The sequence below is a fragment of the Tachyglossus aculeatus genome (assembly GCF_015852505.1).
Source record: "Tachyglossus aculeatus isolate mTacAcu1 chromosome 12 unlocalized genomic scaffold, mTacAcu1.pri SUPER_6_unloc_1, whole genome shotgun sequence".
NCBI classification, from domain to species: Eukaryota; Metazoa; Chordata; class Mammalia; order Monotremata; family Tachyglossidae; genus Tachyglossus; species Tachyglossus aculeatus.
In genome coordinates, this window is record NW_024044828.1 from 22,669,154 (window position 1) to 22,692,476 (window position 23,323).

General features: G+C 57.6%; 2 protein-coding genes across 7 annotated transcripts; one reads left to right on the forward strand and one right to left on the reverse strand.

The window, feature by feature from the left end:
• Positions 1-62: 62 nt before the first annotated feature.
• SLC39A2 (solute carrier family 39 member 2) lies at positions 63-3,306 on the forward strand. Of its 3 annotated transcripts, XM_038741376.1 has the most exons (5): positions 109-196; positions 706-891; positions 1,112-1,242; positions 1,976-2,041; positions 2,254-3,306. In XM_038741376.1, exons 3-5 carry the CDS (start codon positions 1,180-1,182, stop codon positions 2,875-2,877), a joined length of 753 nt encoding a protein of 250 aa, XP_038597304.1. In that variant the 5' UTR covers positions 109-196; positions 706-891; positions 1,112-1,179; the 3' UTR covers positions 2,878-3,306. The 3 variants fall into 3 exon arrangements, with proteins under 3 accessions (XP_038597301.1, XP_038597304.1, XP_038597303.1); XM_038741373.1 differs by lacking the exon at positions 706-891 and having other exon boundaries at positions 63-196; XM_038741375.1 differs by lacking the exon at positions 109-196 and having other exon boundaries at positions 433-891.
• A 910-nt stretch (positions 3,307-4,216) lies between these two features.
• Positions 4,217-21,521, reverse strand: NDRG2 (NDRG family member 2). 4 transcript variants are annotated; one of them, XM_038741549.1, is made up of 16 exons: positions 21,443-21,521; positions 11,873-11,953; positions 11,467-11,508; positions 11,087-11,192; positions 10,655-10,775; positions 10,463-10,525; positions 7,525-7,585; positions 7,303-7,389; positions 6,984-7,040; positions 6,768-6,871; positions 6,327-6,371; positions 6,058-6,109; positions 5,918-5,965; positions 5,462-5,497; positions 5,190-5,241; positions 4,217-4,778 (listed from the first exon to the last, which is right to left on the reverse strand). In XM_038741549.1, exons 2-16 carry the CDS (start codon positions 11,945-11,947, stop codon positions 4,627-4,629), a joined length of 1,101 nt encoding a protein of 366 aa, XP_038597477.1. In that variant the 5' UTR covers positions 11,948-11,953; positions 21,443-21,521; the 3' UTR covers positions 4,217-4,626. The 4 variants fall into 4 exon arrangements, with proteins under 4 accessions (XP_038597477.1, XP_038597476.1, XP_038597478.1 ...); XM_038741548.1 differs by lacking the exon at positions 21,443-21,521 and adding an exon at positions 20,900-20,963; XM_038741550.1 differs by lacking the exons at positions 11,467-11,508; positions 21,443-21,521 and adding an exon at positions 20,900-20,963.
• Positions 21,522-23,323: the final 1,802 nt, after the last annotated feature.

Below are 23,323 nucleotides of genomic sequence, written 5' to 3' on the forward strand. Positions count from 1 at the left end.
TCCTGGGCCCCCTCCCCTCACTCGTTGCTACTCAGCAGACCCTCCTGTGGCTCTGGGGCTTTGCTCCTTGGGGCCTCAGGGATGGAGCCACTGCTGGGGGTGAAGATTGGCTGCTTGTTGGCGCTGTTGATCCTCACCCTGCTCTGCGGCCTCATCCCCATACGCTGCAAGTGGTTCCAGATTCATGCGGCCACAGGTAGGGCTAAGCCTGGACTGTCCCATCCCTTCTCATCCTGGCCTGGCCTGTACTGTCCTGCCCTGTCCCATCCCAGCCCATCCCATCCTGCCCTGTCCCAGCCCAGCCCCTGTCTTATCCTGCCCTGGCCCATCCCAGCCCACCCCATCTTGCCTTGTCCTATTCCATCCCACCCTGTCCTGTCCTGTCCCATCCCAAGCCCATCCCATCCTTGCCCTGTCCCATCCCAGCCCATCCCGTCCTGCTGTGCCCCATCTCCAGCCTCTCCCATCCCACCCTATCCCACCCCGTCCTACTGTATTGCTTCCCGTCCAGATCCATCATGCCCTACCCTCTTTGCCTGGTCCATCCTCCCCTACTCCATTTTAGCCCACCCTATCCTACCGGGCCCAGCTCCATCCCAACCCATCCCATCCCATCCCACCCCTCCCTGTCCTGCTCCCTCCTAACCTGCCTTGCCCCAGCTCAGCCTATCTCAGCCATTGAGCCTTGTTTCCGCTCAAACTTAGACCTTGTTTCCTGTACTCATGGGGCCTTAGTCCCCAGGCTGGGTCCTCTCCATGCCCTTCCAAACTGCCAAATCTCAGATGCTACTGGCAGCCTCTCCATTTGGGACATCGCTTAATTGACTGGGAATCTGGACTGAACCAGATGTGGCTCAGGACCCGCTTTGGCCATTGCTGCAGAGGTTTCTGGTACTTACCACTCCCATCGGCCTATGGGGCAGTGAGGCTGGAGGTGGGGGTGGGGCCGAGAAGTGAGCTCAAATGGCTAAGCCCAGTGCCAGTCCATCCTTGGAGGGGGGCGGGCCAGGAGGGGCAGGGAGAACCTGGTTTAGCTGCACTTTCTGGGATCCCGGGTCTCGGGCTTGCCAACTCGGGTGCACCACCATTGTCCCCACCCTGGTTTGTGCAGGGAGGCAGCGGCGGGTCCTGAGCCTGCTGGGCTGCATAGCAGCAGGTGTGTTCCTGGGCGCTGGGCTCATGCACATGGCAGCTGAGGCCCTGGAGGGGATTGAAACGGAGATCGAGAGCTACAGGCTGCAGGTGGGTGGGGGAAACGGAGGGATTGATTGAAACTGGTCCACAGCTGCAAGACAGGGAAACTGTGCAGGGTGGGAGATGGCCAGCTGGGACAAGGTGCGGGGGTCGGGGACAGCGCATCAGTCCTGTAGTAGCAGTAGTGGTAGTAATAGTATCTATTAAGCTCTTACTGTGCATGGCACTGTACTCAGTGCCGGAAAGACTGCACAGGAGGGAATGAGACACGATCCCAGGTCTTCAGGGGGTCCAGGGCAGCCCCGTCTGACCCATCCCCTTTTCCGGACTTGCTCTCCTTTGCTGCCTCGGGGTCAGCTGTCAGGCTGATCCAGGCTGCTGTGGCATGGGAACCATGGCTCCTTGGGGTGCTGCTGGGACTTGTAGTTCCCACAGTCCCTGGAGATCGTGCCTTCATAAACCGTCTACACAAGCACTGCTGTACCCCAGCCATTCTGCTCAGGGTTCCTGCCACCCAAACCCAGACTTCTCCAGGCCTGGGGAACACCCAAAACCTTTATAGGGTCCTCTAGTTCTGAACCACCTGTGAGGCAGGAGCAAGATCAAGAGCCAGTGGGGGAAGTGGAGGGGGCATGGTAGAGTGAGCCCAAAAAGCTGGACAGATGTGGCTCCAAGATGTAGGGGGCCCGGGCCAGGTGAGGAACAATGAGCAAGTGGGGCGGGGGCTTGAGCCGGTAGGTTTTCTCCTTCAGTGTTGAATGTACACCCCCCCAACCCCCAGGATGACTATTCCCAGAATGGGACGGACGTCGGTGGGAGTTCTTCCAGCACTGCCGACCCTGCTGAGGTGAGATCCCTGAGATTCAGCCCGACCCCCGTGCCAAATGTCTGTCACCAGGTCCCGTAGCCATGGTCTCTGCCACAGCCTCCCACGTTTCCCTGCTCACCCAGCCCTAAGTTGATTACCTCTCCAGGGTGCTCCTGGAGCTTCTTACAATGCCTCCCCGGGTCCTTCCCCCTGCCCTCCAGCCCCTCAGAGCCCCCTCGTCTGCCCTGCAGGTGCACTACCCATTCGGGGAGTTGGTCATTTCACTGGGCTTCTTCTTGGTCTTCTTGTTGGAGTCGCTGGCCCTGCAATGCTGCTCCAGAGGGGCTGCAGCCCCGGAGGAGATCTGGGGGAACCCCGAAGCCCCGAGCCCCTGCAGCCACGGTCCCCTGCCCGCCCCTGCCCGAGGGCCCCTGCGGGCCCTAGTGCTGCTGCTGTCGTTGTCGCTGCACTCACTGTTCGAGGGGCTGGCAGTGGGGCTTCAGCCCACCGTGCTCACCACCCTGCAGCTGTGCCTGGCGGTGCTGGCACACAAGGGGCTGGTGGTGTTTGGGGTGGCGCTGCAGCTGGTGCGGGAGGGCACGGGCCCTCGCTGGGCCCTGCTCTGCGTGCTGCTGCTAGCCCTCATGACCCCACTGGGCCTGGCGCTGGGGCTGGCTGTGGCCGGGGGCCCTCTCGGGAGGACTCGGATGCTGACCCAGGCTGTGCTGGAGGGCGTGGCGGCAGGTACTTTCCTGTATGTCACCTTCCTGGAGGTTTTGCCCCAGGCTTTGGCCTCCCCCGAGTCCGCCCTTGCCAAGTGGTGCTGCGTGGCAGGCGGCTTCGCCTTCATGGCTATTGTTGCCGTTTGGGCTTGAGGTGGCGCCTGCCAGTCCCAGACCACGAGCTTCCTGCCCTGGCCCAGCTCCAGAGTCAAGGATGAGACACTGGGAGAGGGCAGGTGGGAGGGACTGTGTCTTCCCCCGGAGCAGAGGCCTCTCTCCTGCACCCCGCCGCTAGCTGGGTCTGCTACAATAAACCCCAATGACCAGTCCTCCCCTGGGCCTTCTGTGTTTTCTGGGAGAGCCTTCAGCCAGCCTGGCACGCCGAGGTGGTGGGGGAAGAGGGGTTGGACACAGCCGGACTAGAGCAGCGGTGGGACCTGGAGAAAAGACCACGGGCCTGGGAGTTAGGAGACCTGGCCTACGCAGACCTGCCTGTGGTCTACTGTGTCTCCTTGGGGGCCGGCCATTTACCTTCTCCGAGGCTTGGGAAAATAAGGATTGAATAAATACCCTTTCTCTCTCCCCTTTAGTTTGTGAGGCCTGTGTGTGGGGTCCCCGGAGTCCGTGGGAGCGAAGTTAGATTGGGCGTCCAAGAGAACTGGAGCCATTTCCGGAGATGGGATTGTGGATTGGAGAGGCCGGAGGGCGGGACCCGGAATCTTGGGGGAATCCGCCCCGACGGGCTCCGTCCAACCGTTGCCTCTAGGGAGAGCGGCCCGCAGGGGGCGCCCAGGAGCCTTACCCGGGCAACCGGCCCGAAGGGCTAGTGGATGCCACTAGCCACTAGCCCAGTCTCCGCCGTCGGTGAGGGCGAGGGCGGCCACGGGGGCCCACGGGGCTGGACCTGCCTTGGAATTGGTTTCTCCAGTCATTCAATCGTGGTTATTGAGCACTTACTGTGTTCAGCACACTGGAATAAGCGCTTGGGAAATACAAATCGGCAACATATATAGAGACGGTCCCCACCCAACAAAGGGCTTCTATCCAGGTGACATGAGAGGAGCCTCTTGGGTCCTGTGCGATGCGGCGGGGGGCAAGGTTTGCGATGACAGACTGGCAAAGGTGGACGCAGGCTCTGATTCTTCTATGCACTTTATTTCTATGGGGGAGGCGTGGGGGCTCACTGGAGGAATTCTCATCCCCCCACCAGAAAGCCCCCCACAATGTGGTCAATAACCCCATGGTTCCCTCCACATTTCTCAAGCAGCATTAGGCAGGGTTGTAGCCCCTTCCCCACTCCATACACACTGAAAGCTATGCAGGTTAGTGCAGCCAAGCAACCCCCAGTCCCCAGGCCTTCCCCTGCATAGTCCTGCTCACTTCCCCCTCCCATCTGCCCTCGCCCTCTGGCCTTCTTGTCCCAGCCTGGGGCAAGCAGTACTTCCTCTTCAGTAGTCTCCTAGCACTCTTCTCCCCCCCAAACCCACCCCCCTACCCCACCCCAACCACACACATACCAATGCAACCTCACTCCCCTCTCCCTTTCCCTGGAGGCTGATAGCCATTAGCCTCCTTCTCTCGGCTCTGGGGGTACCTTCACCCCTTCCCCTGTTGGTTGGCGGCATCAGGGCACCTCCTGAATCAGAGGCTTCAGCATACTACAGGGGGCAAGCAGACCCCCTCCTCCTGACTCTCCACAACCGAGGGGGAAACATCTTGGGGAAAGATCTTGGGGCTTTCTCCTTTGGGGTCACAAGTTAGAGGTCAGGGTTGGGGATCCATCCAATCAAAGGTCAAGGTCTGAGGCCCAGGGTATGAGACTGTCTCCTGGTGGCCCGCCCCCACCCCCTTGCTCTCTCCCCACCAAGCCCTGTGCTGGAAGGGAGGAGGGGGAAGGGGCGCTCAGCAGGAGACCTCCATGGTGGGTCCCTGGGGGAGGGGGCTGGACTCGCTGCTCTGGGACAGCGTGCGGGAGCGGGAGCCGTCGATGGAAGTTGCGCTGGTCAGCGAGGCGGTGCGGGAGCGGGACAGACGCGTCATACAGGACGAGGCCACTGTGGTGGGGGAAGGCCAGGGGTCACGGGTTGGGGGTGCTGAACAAGGGGACCGGGTCACGGATGGGGAGCTGGGTGGGAGGATGGAGGTAGAGTTCCATGTGTAAGTGGGCAGATGTTCTCCCCACTTTCCCTTTTTCTGCCCCTCCCACACCCTTCTGGTTGTCCTCACCACCAAGGAGCTAGCCCCTCCCCAGGGCTTAGGCCTGGGGCACTGCAGGGACACTGCAGGAGATGAGCTCTGGCCAACTGGACCATCTGCTGTCTTGTGGTCCCCTTCTGGCTCTCCCATGGTCCCCCTCTGGCTCTCCCCAGCCCAGATCCCTGTTCCCTCATCCCAGGGCACACCAGCTGTGCCTGGGGACGGGGTGCCTGCCCAGTCCCTGGGGATGAGGCCTGCCCCTTACTCACTGTAACCCATTCCTTGCAGGAAGTACTTGAAGGCCTCAGTCAGCTTGGCTGGCTGCAAAGGATGAGAAGTGGGAAGGGGTTACTGGAAGCTGGGAGGGGTGGGGAGGACAAGAAAGAGAGCTAACAGGGAGAGGATGACCAGGGACAGGAAAGGGGCTTTGGAAGAGGGCTAGGAGCAGAGTGGGCTTAGGAGGGGAGTCCCCTACCTCTCTCCTTTCCCCTCTTCCCCCCATCTTTCACCCCTCATGCCCTCTGAGTGGCTGAATACTCACCTGGGTCAACTGAGGCTGACCTCCCGAGTCGGCCATCTGTCCCGGAGACACAGAAAGGGGGAGGGATTGAGAGAGATGAGCAATAGGATGGTGGGGGTGGACAGGCTCCCTCCACTTCCATTTTCCTCCTCGCCTCTCCCTTCCACAAGAGAGAGCTGGAGTGGAGCTAGTGGGCCGGTGGTGACCCAGTCCATGCCTGGGTGGCAGGAGGGGATGACACAACGGGTCCCCCCAGCCCACGCAACCATCAATCAACCCCCTGCTGACTAGGTTCTGCCCCATGTTCCCCGGGCTATGACCTTTCCCCCTCAGGATAGGTTATGGGCAACATGTGACCAATTGGCTTGTTTGCCCCCAGAGTAACTGCCCACCCAGAGCTCTCCGCAGCAACTCCGGGGGTGCCTGTCCCGTGGTGGGAGCCAGGAAGAAGGGGCCGGTTGGGGGGGCATCACTGACCTTAAGGAAGGAGGTCTGGGTGGGGTCCAGTTTTGAATTACACTCCACCTAGTAGGGGGGAGGGGGATGAAGGTTGGGAAAACCTGGAGATTCAGCCCCCTCCCCCTGCCCTTCCCAGGGCCTCCCTCAGCCCCTCTCACCACAGCATCTTCATGGGGTGCCTGGTCCCCCACCACCAGCATCACGGGGCACCTGCGGATACAGAAGGGAAAGGGCAAGGCGGTCAGGTGGGGGGGCTGGGCCTCGGGACCCCAACCCCAGGGGAATGGTCAGATGAACCTCAATCAGGGGCAGAAGCCAGCAGACTCCTCTCCCCAGACAGCAAGGTTCTGGGCACGGGTTGTAAGGATCCAGGGTCTCAGAGCTGGGGGTCGCGGAGGGGGTTCATCTGGGGTCCGGGGAGGCTTACTTGAGGGTGATGTCACTTCCACGTTCAAAGTTCAGGTCTCGGCGACTGGAGGTGGGTGGGTGAGGGGGGAGAATTAGAGGTAGAAATTGCCTCCCTCTCCCCACAGAATATCGGGGGTGTCTCTGTGACTTTAGCTAACGAGGTGGGGGAGGGGAGCCGGGGGTGGGGGGCAGGGCACAGAGTGACTTGTGTCCCAGTCCCTTGTGCCCCATATTGGGGCAAGCGAGGACAGGAGATCATTTTACCAGGGGAATCTGAGGCCCCGGGTGGAGGGGGGAGGCAGGGCTGGAATTTGGTGCCCACTTCCCTCCCCCCCCGCACCCCCTTCCCAGGCTCCCCTGCCACCCCCCCACCATGTGCAAGCACCGTGTTTTCCCACCCGTGCTCCAGGTCCCCCCTCCTTCCCCTCCGCCCCCCCACCGGGGTCCCCAACTTGGGTACTTGTTGTAGCTGTTCCAGTACAGCTCCATGTTGTCCAGGTTGGGCGCATGCACGATCGCCTCCCGGTAGCGCTGTACCAGCTCCGAGCTGCCCGATAGCTCCTCCTGGGGAAGGCGAGGTGGTGGGGGTGTGGGGGGGTTTCCTGGGAGAGCCCTCCCCAGGACCTGCACCCCTCCCACCCCCATCCCTACGTGAACCCCCAGGGCCAGGCCCCACCTGGCTGAAGAGGTGTGCGAGGATCATCTCCGAGACGGAGGACGTCAGACCGGTCAGCTGCAGGCGGTGTGGGGTCACGTGAGGGGGCCCGAGCCAGGGAGGGACTAAGTCCCCTTCTGGATCTTGGGTCTCCCCTCCCCCCAGGGAGATCCTGGGGTATCCTCCTGCTACCACCCACTTTCCCCTCTTGGCCCCCATCCTCTCCCCCTTGTCCCTCATCCTGCCCTTCCTGCCCCACCCTCTCCCTCCTGCCCCAATCATTCCTTCTTGCGCCTCGTTCCCTGTCCCTCTCCCCCCACCCTCCCCACCCCCCCCCGACCTTGTGTGCAGCCCAGTCCATCCAGCCCTTGGCATTGGGGTCGATGTTGATGAGGACGAGACCCTCCACCGTGTCGGGATGTGAGAGCTGGGGAATAGAGGAGCTTCAGGGGAGATGGGGCGGGGGCAGCCTCCAATCCCCCTCCCGAATAACCCAACCCCCTTCACCCCTCTCCCAGCCCATTCCCATCCCCATCCTCCCCACCCCAACCCAGCCTCTTACAGCATAGCGGGACAGCACATAGGCTCCAGCTCCGACCCCGATCCCGATGATGGTGGAGAAACTGGAGGCAGAGGAGAAATTCTAGATTCCGGGTCCCTCGAGGTCGGGACCAGGGTCTGAGAAGAGTCGGGTGGGGACCAGGGTGGGGCAGTATCGTCGTGGAGACCGAAGTCCCCAGACGCAGGAGGGGGGCCAGAACAGAAACGTGGACAGCCATGATTTCCAGCGCCGGGTGGGGAATGAAGGAGCAGGTAGAGGACAGATCGGGGAAGGGGGATCTCCCCGGCTCCTAGGGCCCCTTGTCCTCCCGCACTGCCCTGGCCCTGGCCGGTGAGCCCTTTGATGACCTCCCGGCAGCCCATCTATCCCAGGACATCTCTGAGACTGTTGGCCCACACTGCCATGAAGTCCGTGGGTCAGACCAAATAAATGTCTTTGGGACCATAGGTCCGTAGGTCAGACCGATGGGGCTGGGGCCACAGGTCAGACCTACAAGGCTGGGGTCAGAGCAGCCTCAAAATAAGAAGCCATTATTTGTTAAGGGCTTACTATACACAAAACACCGTACTAAGTGTCTGGGTAGATGCAAGATAATCAGGTCGGATGCAGTCCTTGTTCTACATGGTGCTCAGAGTCTAATGTAAGTCCCATTTTACAGATGAAATAACTGAAGCACAGAGAAATTCAGGGATTTGCCCAAGGTCACACAGCAGACAAGTGGCAAAGCCAGAGTTAGAACCCTGGTCCCAAGACTGTGCTCTTTCCATTAGGCCATGTCACTACACTAATTCCCCAACAAGCAGCAACTTTATGTCACATGTCATATCCTGCCAGACCTTCAGCCTCCACCCCAGCTCATCCACATTCCCAGGTCCAGGTGACTGGAGAGAGCCCCCCGGCCCCACCACCACCAAAGGGGAGTTGGAAATGGAATGCGGATTCAGCACACCCACAGCCTCGCCCAGATCTGCCCCTCACTCCCTCACCACACATGCTCACAAATATGCATAATACACTTGTGTATGTACATATAAGCCCGCCTTTTCCTCAGCTCCCCTTCCCCTTCCCATCGCCCCGACTTGCCCCCTTTGCTCTAACCCCCTCCCCACCCCACAGCACTTGTGTATATATGTACATATCTAAAATTCTATTTATTTGTATTAGTGCCTGTTTACTTGTTCTGATGTGCATATATATCATCATCATCATCATCATCAATCGTATTTATTGAGCGCTTACTATGTGCAGAGCACTGTACTAAGCGCTTGGGAAGTACAAATTGGCAACACATAGAGACAGTCCCTACCCAACAGTGGGCTCACAGTCTAATGGGAAGCAGCATGGCTCAGTGGAAAGAGCATGGGTTCAAATCCCAGCTCTGCCACTTGTCAGCCGTGTGACGTTGGGCAAGTCACTTCACTTCTCTGGGCCTCAGTTCTCTCATCTGTAAAATGGGGATGAAGACTGTGAGCCCCTCGTGGGACAACCTGATTACCTTGTATCTACCCCAGCGCTTAGAACAGTGCTTTGCACATAGTAAGCGCTTAACAAATACCAACATTATTATTATTATTTAAAAAAAATCGCTAAAATCTGTCCTTTCCTCACATATTTACTATTCTATTTATTTTATTTTGTGAATATGTTTTGTTTTGTTGTCTGTCTCCCCCTTCTAGACTGTGAGCCCGCTGTTGGGTAGGGACCGTCTCTATATGTTGCCGACTTGGACTTCCCAAGCGCTTAGTACAGTGCTCTGCACACAGTAAGCGCTCAATAAATACGATTGAATGAATAGTAGGCGCTTAACAAATGCCATCATTATTATCTCTAATTCTATTTATTTATATTGATGCTATTGATGCCTGTTTACTTGTTTTGATGTCTGTCTCCCCTCTTCTAGACTGGGAGCCCACTGTGAGCCGGGATTGTCTCTCTTTGTTGCTGTATTGTACTTTCCAAGCACTTAGATCAGTGCTCTGCACACAGTAGGTGCTCAACAAATACGATGGAATGAATATATGCGAGTACACGCATACTGATGCGCAAATGCATGCACACATCATCCCACTTTGGCACGTTTGCAGATACATATGCCCACCTACATGACATGCGTGCACATACACACAGGTGCACTCACACGCTTATGCACAAAGTGCTCCCTTTCCCCCAGCCGCTTAGGGGAAGAGACCATTGGTCTGGTTCCCCTGGGTGTGTCACTTTGAGCCCATCATGGCCAGGAGCCAAGTCACAGGGGGAAAAATGGGCCCCAGGCCTTGCCTGGGCCTTCCAGCACCTGCGGCAAAAAGCCCAGAGTGCCAGTCTCGACCCGCTGGACTTGGGGCTGGCAGCAGAGCAGAAGGTTTTTGACCGGTCGAGGTCACCACGGCTGCTGCTGAACAGGGGCTGGATCAATCAATCAATCAATCAATCATATTTATTGAGCGCTTACTGTGTGCAGAGCACTGTACTAAGCGCTTGGGAAGTACAAGTTGGCAACATATAGAGACAGTCCCTACCCAACAGTGGGCTCGCAGTCTAGAAGATCTCGCAGTCAAGGAAGAACCCCTAGGGTATGCATCTGCTGCCCAGTAGCTGCCCACACAGCAGAACAGGTGGCAAGGCCAGAATTAGAACCCAGGTCCCATGACTCCAGCCGGTCCAGCCACCTGAACTCTGGAGGAGGCAACGGCGAGAGGCCCTGGGCCTGCCTCTGGGACCCTTTCTCCTGCCCAGCTGCTTGTCAGTCAAAGGTGGGGAATCAGAAGCCAGGGTGGGGCCACCTGCCTTACCCCAGTCTAGGACTCCCAGGAAAGTGGGACATGCAGACAGAGGGAAGAGGTTGCCAGTATATGTGCGGGGTGAAGCGTTGTGGGGGGGGCGTGGGTTCTGAGGAGAGACACTGGAGTGTGTCCCAGAGGGATTGGGAGGGTAGTCTCACTTTAAAAACTGCAGGATGCAAGGAATCATGTCAGCCAGCTGGTCCAGAGATGGATACTGGTACCTGGAAGGAGAGGGGGTTGGGGGAGGGGGTCAGCAATGCAGCAATTCCCTGTCCTCTCCCTCCCTGTCCCCTCCTTCCCTTCATCTTGGCCTCGGGTGTCTAGGAGTTGCAGGGTGGTGAGGGCCTTACCCCAGGGGGAAGACTGCCGCTCCCTCTTCCATGCCCGGTGCATCGATGTGTACACGGACAAAGTTTTGCAGGATTTCTTGCATGTCCTCAAACTGGAACAGTGTCTGGAAACAGCTCTTGACTGAGGAGACCCCCACCCCATGGCAACGACCCCAGAGATCAAAGGTTAGAGATTACTTACTTCACGAAGGGTTCTTGGAGGCTGGGGAGGAGACAGAGTCAGAGGAGAGGGGACAGGGAGTGGGAGGGAAACTGGAGGGAGGGGTCCGGGGGAGGGGACCAGAGAGTGTCCAGGGGAGGGGACAGGGAGTGGGGAGTGTCCAGGGGAGGGGACAGGGAATCAGGGGGGAAATGGGGACGGGGAAATGGGGGCATGGTCCAGAGGAGGGGACAGGGAGTCGGTGGGGCAGATCCAGGGACGGGTGGACTCACAGTTGAGCCCCACATCATGGTAGGTGAGGATTGCTGGACGCTTGGGCTTCGGGGTGCCATAGACAGTAAAGGTAACAGAGCCATAGGGGGTCTCCACAGAGTGAGTCTGTGGGGTCAGAGATCAGGGGTCATGCCACAGGAACACTGGAGTCAGGCTGACATCAGCATGGGGGAAGACAGGGCAAAAATAAGAGGAGAGCCCCAGCGGAGGTAAGAGGAGAGGCAAAAGTTGGTCGGGGTGAGTCATGCTGAAGTGGAGGGGCCCGACTTGAAGGAAGCATCACCTCTCCCCAGTACCCCAAGACAGGGTTGGGCCCAGGGCTGGTGGAGGTGGCTGCCTGGGGGGAGAGAGGGAGTGAGATCACCCCCAGGACTTTTACCTGTCCCTGATCTAGGAGGATTCGAGCTGCTAACTCAGCCTCCTGGAGAGACGGAGAGGAACATCACAGCCAGACGGAGAGACCAAGACAGGCACCAGGGGACCAGAGGCAGGTGCAGAGAGAGAGCAGAGGCGGCACAGAGAGAGAGAGAGAACAGAGGAGGGGCAGGGGGGAAGGAGGGGGAGGCTCAGTATGAGAACGGGGGTCAGAGGTTACAGACATCAAGGAGGATTGGGAATGGGGTTGAAGGATCTGAGGTCTGAGGGATTTGGGGTCCACAGTCAAGTTGGGTAGGGACCGTCTCTATATGTTGCCGACTCGTACTTCCCAAGCACTTAGTACAGTGCTCTGCACACAGTAAGTGCTCAATAAATATGATTGAATGGATGAATGAATGTTTGGTGACCTTAGCAGCTGCCGGCGCCTGTCCTGGCAGCAGTGGCTTCTCTTCAGTGATCTGCACCTCTTGAAGTTCTGCCATGGCTGCCTGGAGGGGGAGAAAGCGGTGATGGGGAGTCCCAACTCTGCAGGGTTGATGGGAGTCCTTGCCCCCCAACCTGCAGACTTCCCTCCTCTAACATCCTCCACCAACCTAATCGTTAGGGGCAGCCCAGCCCACACCCCTAACTCTCCCGTCTCCACGCCAGGGACCCAGCACTGTCCATCCAACAGCCTTGACCCTCCTTCTTTCTCCGTCCCTGATTTTCCCACAGTGAGGCAGCCCAGACCCTCCTCCATGGGCCTGCTGCTGCTTCCTGGGGGCATGGATTCCCTGGGCTCATCCACTGCCCCTGATCGTCCTGAACCTGCTACCCCCCAGATCCAGTGGGAGCCCCTTATCCTGGGTGGCTGGGATTCAGGAAACAGCAATTCAGCATTTGCCCTTCCACCTTCCTTTCTGATTCTGTCAAGTTGAGTCCTGTGCCCTCTCTCAGCCTGCACCCATCTGGGCCAGAGAGACGCTGCCACTTGTCTGCTGTGTGACCCTGGGCAAGTCACTTCACTTCTCTGGGCCTCAGTTACCTCACTTCTAAAATGGGGAATTTAAACCGTGAGTCCCATGTGGGACAGGGTCTTTGTCCAACCTGGTTATCATGTTTATACCCTAGTGCTTAGAACAGTGCTCGACACACAGTAAGCACTTAATAAATATCATAATAATAATAATTATAATTATTATCTCTCTTGACATGGAAGGGGCTCTAGTCCCCTAATTTTCTTGGTTGTTCTTCCTTCTCCAGCTCTGCTCTGTCTGCCCTCAAATGCTGTGACTAAAAAGCACGGGAAGCAGCATAGTGTAGTAGATAGAGCATGGGCCTGGGAAACAGAAGGTCATCCTGTGTGGCCTTGGGCAAGTTACTTCACTTCTCTGTGCCTCAGCTGCCTTATCGGTAAAATGGGGATTGAGACTGTGAGCCCCATGTGGGACAGGGACTGTGTCCAATCCAGTGCTTGGCACACAGTAAGAGCTTAGCAAGTACCACAGTTGTTATTTTTATTACTATTATTATTATTACATGCAGGCAGTGCTCTGGGCATGGCTATATGTCGGATCCATATACATATAGCACTGTAAAATGGGGATTAAGACTGTGAGCCCCACATGGGACACCTGATCACCTTGTTACCTCCCCAGCAGCTTAGAACAGTGCTTTGCACATAGTAAGCGCTTAATAAATGCCATTATTATTATTATTATTATCCAGCCAGAGTTTTCTGCCTTGTAGTCTTCCCTCTGCCCGTGCCCAACCCCGCTGGCTCTGCCCCCACCACTCTGGAAGATGCATAGTCCCTCGGCTTCCTGGGCTGCTGCTGCTGCTGCTGCTGCTGCACACTTCACTGGAGACTCGAGAGCAAGCTCCAACCTGAGTCACGACTGGAAGCCAGTACCACTCGGCTCCTTACCCTCAGTCCTTGGTCCTTTTCCCCAGGGGCTCAACTGGCCTTTGCCTGCTGCTTCTCTATCCGCTCCCTTGGCTCTGGGATTGATTCCTGAGCTTAATCCCTCCCTGCGTGGCAAACCCGGCTGGGTCCCTCTTCCAGTCATAGATAGATTGATAACAAAATAAAACTGATCTCAGCCCGGGTACCTACACTTCCACCCCCTGAAAAGTGACTGCTTATCCCTACTCGTCTTCTCCCGTGCTGGGTCCCTTCCAAGCCCGTGACTCTTTGTTAAAAGCCCAGGCAGGGGAACTTGCCAAAGGCCTATGATAATCTCCATTGACTTTGGCCTCGGGGTTCCCTCGATCCTCCTGCCAACTGGGCCCTCGACCTCTTGAGGGGACTCCAGCAGGTTCCAGAGGAGCTTTGTTCCTCCCCTCTTCTCCCCTCCCCTCTCCCAACGTGTTGTTTTTTTCCTCTGCAGTTTGGAGTTTTCAAAGTGCTCATTGATTCGGAACTGGATTTCAGATTTTGCTAATTTTCCAATCAATCAATCAATCAGCCAGCGGTATTTACTGAGTGCTGACTACGTGCAGAGCACTGGGATTTCCAGGTATGGAGAAGCAGCGTGGCTCAGTGGAAAAGAGCACGGGCTTTGGAGTCAGGGGTCATGGGTTCAAATCCCGGCTCCACCACTTGTCAGCTGTGTGACTTTGGGCAAGTCACTTCACTTCTCTGGGCCTCAGTTCCCTCATCTGTAAAATGGGGATGAAGACTGTGAGCCCCACGTGGGACAACCTCATAACCTTGTATCCCCCCAGTGCTTAGAACAGTGCTTTGCACATAGTAAGTGCTTAATAAATGCCATTATTATTATTGTCAGACTCTGATTCCCAGGATCATCTCTGGATCTTTCTCACAGATGAGGATTCTCTGGAGCCCTGTCCCACCCTGTCACTCCTCCTACCCAGTGGTCCTTACTGGACGCTGCTCCGGCTCAAAGCCGGCCCCTTCCCTCCCAGCTCCTTCAGCACTTGCCAGGGAGCTGTTTGATCCCCAGGATGACTTTACATTTAGGGTAGCCTAAAACTTCCCTTGTGGAAATATCATCCCAGGTAAAAACCAAACAGGAGGATTTCTTTGCCTTTTGGCTATCTCCTTAGCATCCCTGAATGAGCCTTTTCTCCTAGCTGTGTCCTATTTAATCACTTTGGAAGGTTCTATTATTATTAATTTTGGCACTCTGTGCCAGGTGCTCTTCTTCAAGCTCCTTTTTGGCCAGCTTAATTTCCTGTTTGCACTTGACTGCCACTCCTTATTGACCTTCCTGTTCTCCTCAAGAAATTTTCCATTTTAAAAAAGGGGGAAGTTTCCCTCTGTGACCTTTGGCTTTGCTGGTTTACCACACAGGGCTTCTGGTTGATCAATCAATTGACGGTATTTATCGAGCACTTCCTGGGTGCAGAGCACTGCACTGAGCACTTGGGAGAGGACAGTACAACAGAGTTGGTAGACATGGTCCCTGCCCTCAAGGAGCTTACAATCTAGTGATCACCTGCTGCTAGGGACTCTAATGCACCTTGTTCTGCCAGAGTACATGTCCCAGCTGGGATGTGGTTTTAGGGGCAGAGAATGTGCATCCAGCAGCACGAGCCGGTTTGGACGCAGGACAGCGTGGTGGTGGAAGGAACGGCTTATGTGAAGGTGCACGTGCGGGCTTGGATCCCGTGAGCTCTGGACCACGTGCATGGACTTGGCGTAAGTACTAGAACATGTGCGTGCATGGACTTGGCATGTGCACTGGAACCTGAGTCTTCCTACCATGGCACTGGTAAGAATGTTCCCTTGCGCACTAGGAGAACCAGGTGCTTGGGGCTTGTTTCTGTCTCGTCTTTGAGGCGCTCCTTTCAGCTTTTTCCCGACCAAGGCTCATGTGTAACAGTTTCCTTTCCTAAAGTGTAATAGCCTTGTATGGGGATTTTGGTTCATGGCCTTTTCTCTCCAACAAGAACGGTACACTTGATCAAGCTGGGGCTACTAGTAGTCCCAACCCAGGTCCTGCTCCCTCCTCAGGATTATTCATACTACTACTACTACTAGTATTACTACTACTACTAATAAGAATAATTGTAGTATTTTGTTAAGTGCGTACTCTGTGACAAGCCCTGTACTAAGCAGTGGGGTAGATACAAGATAATCATGTCAGATAGAGTCCCCGTCTTACATGGGGCTCGCTATCTAAGGGGGAGAGAGAACAGGTATTTGATCCCCATTTTATAGAGGTGGAAACCGATTAAATCCAGGACAATGTCTTTCCCTGGGAATCCTATCATCAAAGTCATTCATCCTATCAAAAATCCAACCTTCTATCTTCCCAATGAGCTGTTTGAGGGTTTCCAAGAGGAGAGCTGTGTGGTGAGCAGTGTCACACTGTTCCTAGTGAGGCCACTTGACTGACGGCTTCCGCTGAACATTTCCAGTTTTCTAGTGCTCCTTGGCCAGGCGGCCTGCCAACCCTCCTGTTACATAATCTTGTTGAACCCCGAGCTCTGAGAAGCCTGAAATTCCCCCCTTGACCGTAAGCTCGTTGTAGGAAGGGAATCTGTCTCCCAAGTGCTTAGTACAGTGCTCTGCACGCAGTAAGTGCTCGATAAAGACAGCTGCTTGATTGTTTGCTCCTCTAGCCAGAGTGTCCAACAGATTTTTGGCGCTTTTTCAGATTTTCAGCGCTTAGAACAGTGCTTTGCACATAGTAAGCGCTTAATAAATGCCATCATTATTATTATTATTTTTGGTTTTAGTTTATATGTATCTGTCCATGTCTTTAATGTCTGCCTTAGTGTTTTGTTTCATTGCTCCTTATGGGTCTGTCATAATGCCCTCTCTCCCCTTATATTTTTAGATCATGAGCCCTCTAAAGCTTACAATCTTAGCTTCCAGCACTTGGTACAGTGCCCTTCACACAGTAAGCGCTTACTGCTAGTACTTGTTTTAAGTTTGGCACTTCCAGGCAAAGCTGTTTATGATGCCCCTCTTTTCCACTTGGATTTTATGCTCCTATCTACGCCATTCTCACAGTCAACACCCCAAACACCACCTGCCCTGGCCACACGTTGCTCCCTAACTACCACAAGCCCCAGTGCCCCATTTCCTGGCTACTGTGTACCACAGCTGCCTGTCTCCTGGGCACCGGGCACCCTGGCCGACCATTTCCCAGACCACACGCTCCCTGCCCATTTCCCAATCATGATGCACCCTGATCACCATGTTTCCCAGCCCCCATGCTCCCTGGCCCTCAATTTCCCGATCATTACACACCCTGATCACATTCCCCAGAACCCTAGCTGCCTGGACCCCTATTTCCTGATCATCATACATTCTGATCACTATGTTCCCCAGCTCCCATATTGATCGGCCTCCTACATTCCCCAGCCCCGTTTCCTGATCATACTCACCCTGACTACCATGTTCCGTGACCCCCACACTCCTTGGCCATCATGTGCCCCGGCCACCTGTTTCCTGATGCCCATGCACTGCACCGCCACGCTCTCTGGCCACCATTCTCTCTGAACACCACACTCCTTGGCCACCACACATACTGGCCCTCACTCTCTCCAGTCGCCACACTCCCCAGACACCATGTGCCCCAGCCTCCACTCTCTTCAGTCACCACGCACCCTGATCACCATTCTCCCTGGCCACCAATGTCCCCAACCACCAAGTTCCCTGGCCACCAATCTCTCCGGCCACCATGCACCCAGCCACTATGCTCCCTGATTACCAGGAACCCTGACCACCCCTCTCTCTGACCACCCCCCTCTCAGGCCACCCTGCTCTCCAGCTACCACTCTCCCCTGTCAGCTTGCTCCCTGGTGGCCCATTTCAGAGTGGGGCATCTGTGGATTTTAACTCTACTTCTTTCCACTCCTGGCCCAGCAGCCTCCGCGTCATCAGATCTAGCCTCTTTGTTTCCCAACTGTCCTGCAGAGTCCTTCCAGCCCCCAGTGCTCCCTGGGCCCGGAGCCACTGCCCTCCAGGGTCCAACTGACATTTGTCTTGTGCTTTTCTGTTCTGTGTGGACATGGCCCCATCGTCGCTTCTCTGACCAGTCCTAGCAGGCTGGGGCCCTTGGGGTGGATGAAGCCTGTCTCCACCGCACAGGCGCCCCTGACCCACAAGGTCTAGGTCTGACTGCAGCTACCTCTTGTGCCCAGAACCATCATCCCCCTATGCAAGAGCCTGGGTTCTCATTCTTGTCCTATGCCTGCCTGTCCCTGTTCTTGTTCTGTTCCTGTTCTGGCCCTACACCAACCCTGTCCCTACCCTTTTTCTTTTTTTGCTCAACTGTGATCATGCAGAGGTAAGAGTAGGTGAGGGGTAATGTTGGAATGACTTTAGGCCCCCCAAACAGCTGTGGGGAGACCTCCGCCTGGCCCAACACACACACACACACACACACACACACACACACACACACATCATGGCAGTGGGCCTGGGATCTCTTCCCAAGGTCCACGTGACCACACAGGCCTGGATTCCAGAAGTCGAGAGTTCTGGGACCAGTGACTCATTGGAGACACAGCTGGGGAGGTGGCGGGGAGCGAGTGGGGAGAATGAATTAGGGAGAGGAAGGGCCGGGGTGATGGGGGGCCTGCTTGGACCCCTGCAGGAACCTCCTGAAGGATGGGGTCAGAATGTTCCAGAGGTGTAAAATCTCTCCTAGTCTCAACCAAGGCCCTGCCTGGCACAGACTGACCCAGGGGAAGGGGCTGGGGTGGGTGCTGAGGACACAGCTCCCCTTTCTTGCTGCTATTTTTAGAAAGCTTTCCCCCTTTCCCACCCCCTCCTGGAGTCTGCCTTTGGAAGGAGGGACCGATCAACGGGTCTGGAGGGACTGAGGCTTAGGGGCTGGGCAAGGTTTGACTGAGGAGAAAGGAGGGAGAGGGCCTCTGGCCTCTGTGACCTTCACTTTCAGGCTCCAAGGTCAACAGCTCAAGGGGAGAAAGGAGAGACGGGAGCTAAGGAATGGCCAGACATGAGACTGGGGACCCAAGGCGGGTGGGGGGCCGGCAGCACTCTCTGCCTCCCTCTCCCTGGGCTCCACCCCAAAGGCAAATAAATCTCCAGGAGTTAAACTTTGAACAGAGACAGAGATTCAGAAAGAGACTTGAGAGATGACAGAGAAAGAGCACAAATGCCGAGATTAAGAGCTGGGAAGAGGCAGGGAGATTCTCTGGGAGTCACTTACTGGACTCTTATTGATCAATGTTAGGAGTCAGGGGTTAGGGGCCTTCACTTTTCTGGACTTGGAGGGTCAGAAGTGGCACAGAGAAGGTGAGTGACCCTCTTGGAGAGGTGCTGCTTCTGACCGAAGTCACACAGCCTCAATCAAGTGCCTAAATTCTTCTTCCTTCCCATCACCCCTCCCCAATAATCCTTTCCCAACCCCCAGTATGCAGTGCTTGTGTGGGGGAGCCACAGGGCATCTAGGACCAGGTCAACCCTGGTCTGGGGGTACTTGAAAGGAAAAAAGAGCTGTGGGTCGGGGTGCAAGAGGCTGGAAAACTTGGGGCTAGAGGATGAGGAACTGATGGGGCAGCAAGGGTCTAGGGGGTGGGGGGCTGAGAGACTGAAGCTTGGGGGCTCTGAGACTGCTAGGCTGGAAGGTAGGGGACTGAGGGGCTGGAGGTTAGTGTACCTGAGGGGTTGGGGGATCAAGGGGCAGGGAGTGGGGGACTGAGGAGCTGAGAAATGGGGGACCAAGAGACTGGGGGTGGGGAACCTTGGGGGTGGGGGACTGAGGATATGAGGGAACAAGATACTGGAGAACCATTAGAGACTGAGGAGTTGAGTGACGGGGGACCAAGGAGCTGGGAAACTGTGGGGGGAATGAGGAGCCGGGAAATGGGGGACCAAAGGGCTGGGGAACCGTGAAAGACCGAGGAGGTGGGAGATGGGGGACCAAGGTGGCTGGAGGTAGGGAATCATGGGGGTGGGAGACCAAGGGGCCAGGGAATTGTCGGGGAATGAGGAGTTGGGAGATGGGGAACCACGGCGGCTGGAGGTGGAAGACCGAGGATCTGGGAGTGGGGGACAGAGGGACTGGGGTGGGGGTGGGGGGCAGGACGGACTGTGGTTCTGGAGGCGGGGAACCGAGGGGCTGGGGTTGGAGGACCGAGGGGCTGGGGGTGGGGAATCATGGGACTAGAGTCTGCCCCATGTTCGCCCCCAGTGACGTGGACCTAGGCTCCACCTTGAGGGGAAAGAATTCATGGGCTGGAGCCTAGGACTGATCTGGGGTAAAGGGTCTCCCACTTCCCCTCCCTCTTCCCTTCCCCCTGCCCCATGTCCACCTGCTGTCAGCTTTCTGGCTCTCCTATTTCAGCCTTTCCAGACTTGCCCCCCACCCCACTTTCCCTCCTCAGGTCGGGCCTCCCAATCTCCTCATTGGACCCTCCCTCCAGGGGGTGTGCAGGGGGAGTGGGCCCAGGCAGGGGAGCCTGGCTTAGCCTGTCGGCTGGGACACGTCATGCCACTCCAGGGCACTCCCTGAATCTCTGCCCAATGGCACCCGGTTCAGTTCTACCACCACGATAAGGCACTTACACACCCCCACTCAATCTCCGCCCCCATACACGTGTATGCACTTGCGCTCGCGCATACCCACACACAAACACACACACATATACTATAAAGAACACACCATACATTACAGCCACTCCACCCCATACCTCCTTTCACACAACACCCACACCACACAAACACTGGCGTGTTACACATACACGCTACACACATTTCATACACTCACCCACGACACCCCCCCACACCCCCTAGCACCAACACACCACACCCACATCACACATTAAAAAACACACCCATTGACACGCACCATCCACCCACATCCACACCGCACGTACACCAGTCATGATACACCTATCCATCCATCATCCACATACACCATATGCACGACAGTGACACCTGATACACCGTACACCAGCCAGGCACACATGGGACAAATCCCAAAGCAAGCCTCCCCAACGCGCGCGCGCGCACACACACACACCCAAGGCTCATACAAAAACTGGCTATACACAAGACAACGTGCACATAACATCCACACATCCACACCAGATGCATACACACACACACACACACACACACACACACACACACACACTATGGACTCAAGACAGACAGAGGCCGTAACTCACACCCATCCGGCAGGCCCTAGCGACTCACTCGCACAAATGCTTAGGACACAGAAACACGTCCACCGCACCGACCCCAACGGCACGGTGGGCCTCACAGGCCGTAGACCTAGTGGCCCCCAGAAGCCCACGAGAGGGTACTCCGGAGATCCGCGAACACACGGTGCCCACGCAGGGCCACAGGCCCCCACGGCCACAGGCGCGCCGTGGCCCCGGCCCGGCCCGGCCCGGCCCGGCCCGCGCCGCCCTCCCTCCGCAGACGCCCCTCGGCCTCCTCTGCCCGCCCCGTCGGCCGGTCTTTCCCCGGCCCCCCCCGGGCCCCCGGGCCTCGATCCCCGTACCTGTCGTCGTCGCCGCCACCACCGCTTCCACCTTCACTCGTCTTTGACTCGGGCCCGCCCCCGCCCCCGCCCAAGACCCTCCCATAAACCCTCCCTGGCTCCCCCAAAGGCCCAGCCCAGGACCGCCCACTACAGTCGCTCCCGACACCACCCCGTCCCTGAAGCCCCCCCCATCACCCCGCCCCTGAAACCCCCTCCCAACAACTCGCCCCCCGACCACCCCGCCCCTGAAGCCCCCTCCCAACAACTCCCCCCCCGCCCCCGCCAGCCCCTCGGCCTGGGCGCCCGCCGGGCGTTCGTTTCCCCCGCTGCCCCTCCCGAGCCCCCAAGGGTCGCCCCCCGTCCCATCTTTTGTGACAGGGCCGCCGCCCCCCGCCTCCTGTCGAGCTGCCCCCGGCCCGGCCCGGCCCGGCCCGGCCCGGCCCTGCCCTGCCCTGCCGGAGAGGGGGTGGGGGGTTCTGGGGGCCCGAAGCCAGGCCAGAAGGGCTGGGGGCCGGGGAGGGGGATGGTCCGGGGGGAGGGGGTTGACAGTGAGGTCGGTACCTCCGCTCCTCCCCGCCGGCCCCGCTCGGCTCCTCGGCGCCTCCAAGTTGGAAAACAGGCGCGGGCCGGGCCGGGCCAGGCCGGGCCGGGGGAGGGGGACAGGAGCGAGGGGAGGGGCTAGAAATAGAGGCTGGGGGGGCGGGGGGCGAGACTGCAGGTCCCGGCCCTCTAGAGGGCGGGGATCCCCTCGCCCCCCCCCACCCCCGAGGCTGTGACTAGGGGTAAACAGAACTGGGGCGGGGGGGGGGGGGCGAGAGGACAGTGTGTCCCGGGCGGCGACCCAAGAGACCCCTCCCCTCTGACCCCACTCGGGTCAGGGGGAGGTGGAGAGGGGCGACCCGGCCCGCCCGCCCGCCCGCCCGCTCCCCCCTCGGACCCCCGGAATAAGTCTCCGTTTCTCTGTTTCTGTGCGGGCCTCTGCCTCTGTGTGTCTTTCCGTCTCTATTTCTGCCTGCGGGCCTGTCTCTGTCTCTGTCTCTGTCTCTGTGTCTGACTCTCTCTGTTTCCGGGTCGGCCCCTGCCTCTGTTACTCTGTTAATCTCTAAATCCCCCCTCCTTCCCCTTCGCAGCCAGAGTTCACGCCTTTCTCTCTTTCTCTCTCTCTCTCTCTCCCCCGCCCCCACCCTCACACACAATGGGGAGCTCCTGGGCGGGGTAGGGGTCTCCCGGGCGGTTGGGGATGTTGCCCCGGGTTTCTCTCCCCCTCTCCAAGGAGCCGACCCAAGGCTGGGGGGACAATGGTCAGTGGGAAGCCCAGCCACCCCCTCCCCCGGCCCCCAGCATCAATGTTCCTTTCTTTCTCTATTGGCAAAGGCCGTGGGAGGGAGAAAGCAGGGAGAGAGGGAAACGGGGAGTGGCGGGAGACGGAGGAGGACGCAGGAGGGGGGCAGGGTCATCCCAAAGCCTCGGTTCCCTCATTCCTAGGGCTCCGTTCCCTGGACTGGGGTTGGGAATCAGGAAATCCCTGCCCCCACCCCAGTCCCCGTTCCCTCCCTCTGCCCGCTCCCTGAGGAGCTGGGCACAGGACTCAGGCATCCTGGACCCCAGCCCAGGCCCCGTTCTCCTTGGTGATTTAACCCTTTACTGGTTGTGGGGAAGGGAAAAAGGGCTAATGAACCAGAGCCTGGGGCTTGTTGTCGCTGCTAGTGCTGCTGCTGAGAATGTAAACTCCCCTCTAGACTGTCAGCTCCTTGTGGGAGCTTAGCTTAGCGCTTAGTACAGTGCTCTGCACACAGAGCTCAATAAAGATGATTAACTGTCTGCTGCTGCTGCTGCTGCTGCTCCTGCTGTTCCTGCTCCTGTTTAGTGTTAGTGGAGAATGTCTGGGTCCTCAGTGTCTGGATCTCTGGAGCCTGGGGTCCGTATGGAGTAGGGGTCCCCATGCTGTTGGGACTCCATGGAGTTGGAGGGGCAGGGGTTTTGGGGATGGGGGTTAGTTGAGAAGGGGAGGGAGTGCTGCCAAGAAGGGGAGGGGGTAGAGCAGTGTCTGCAGGTCTAAATGTGTCTCAGGATGACTCAGGGGAACTCGATAAGGGTCCCAGGTGCCAGAGTGGGGACCGAAGGAGGGAGGCTAGAGGGGGAGGCAGCAGGAAATTTCCTATGGGGATTGTCCCACTGGGCTAGGGGTTGGGGGAATGGGGTCAGATTTAGTCTAAACCAGGCTGGTGGGCTGGGGCATGGGGCAGGCCTGGGAGCTGGAGGTGAGAGTGGTGGGACCGGGCCTCCCTAAGGCTCCCAGGTTCCCAGTCTGAGGTGAGGCCCTGCCCCGCGGGGGTTTGGAGCCAGAGACACTGGGAGCAGAGTCAGGGGTGTGTTCTATATACCGGTCTCACACCCACCAACTTTTGGACTGCAGAAAATGTCATCACTAGAATCTCTTGG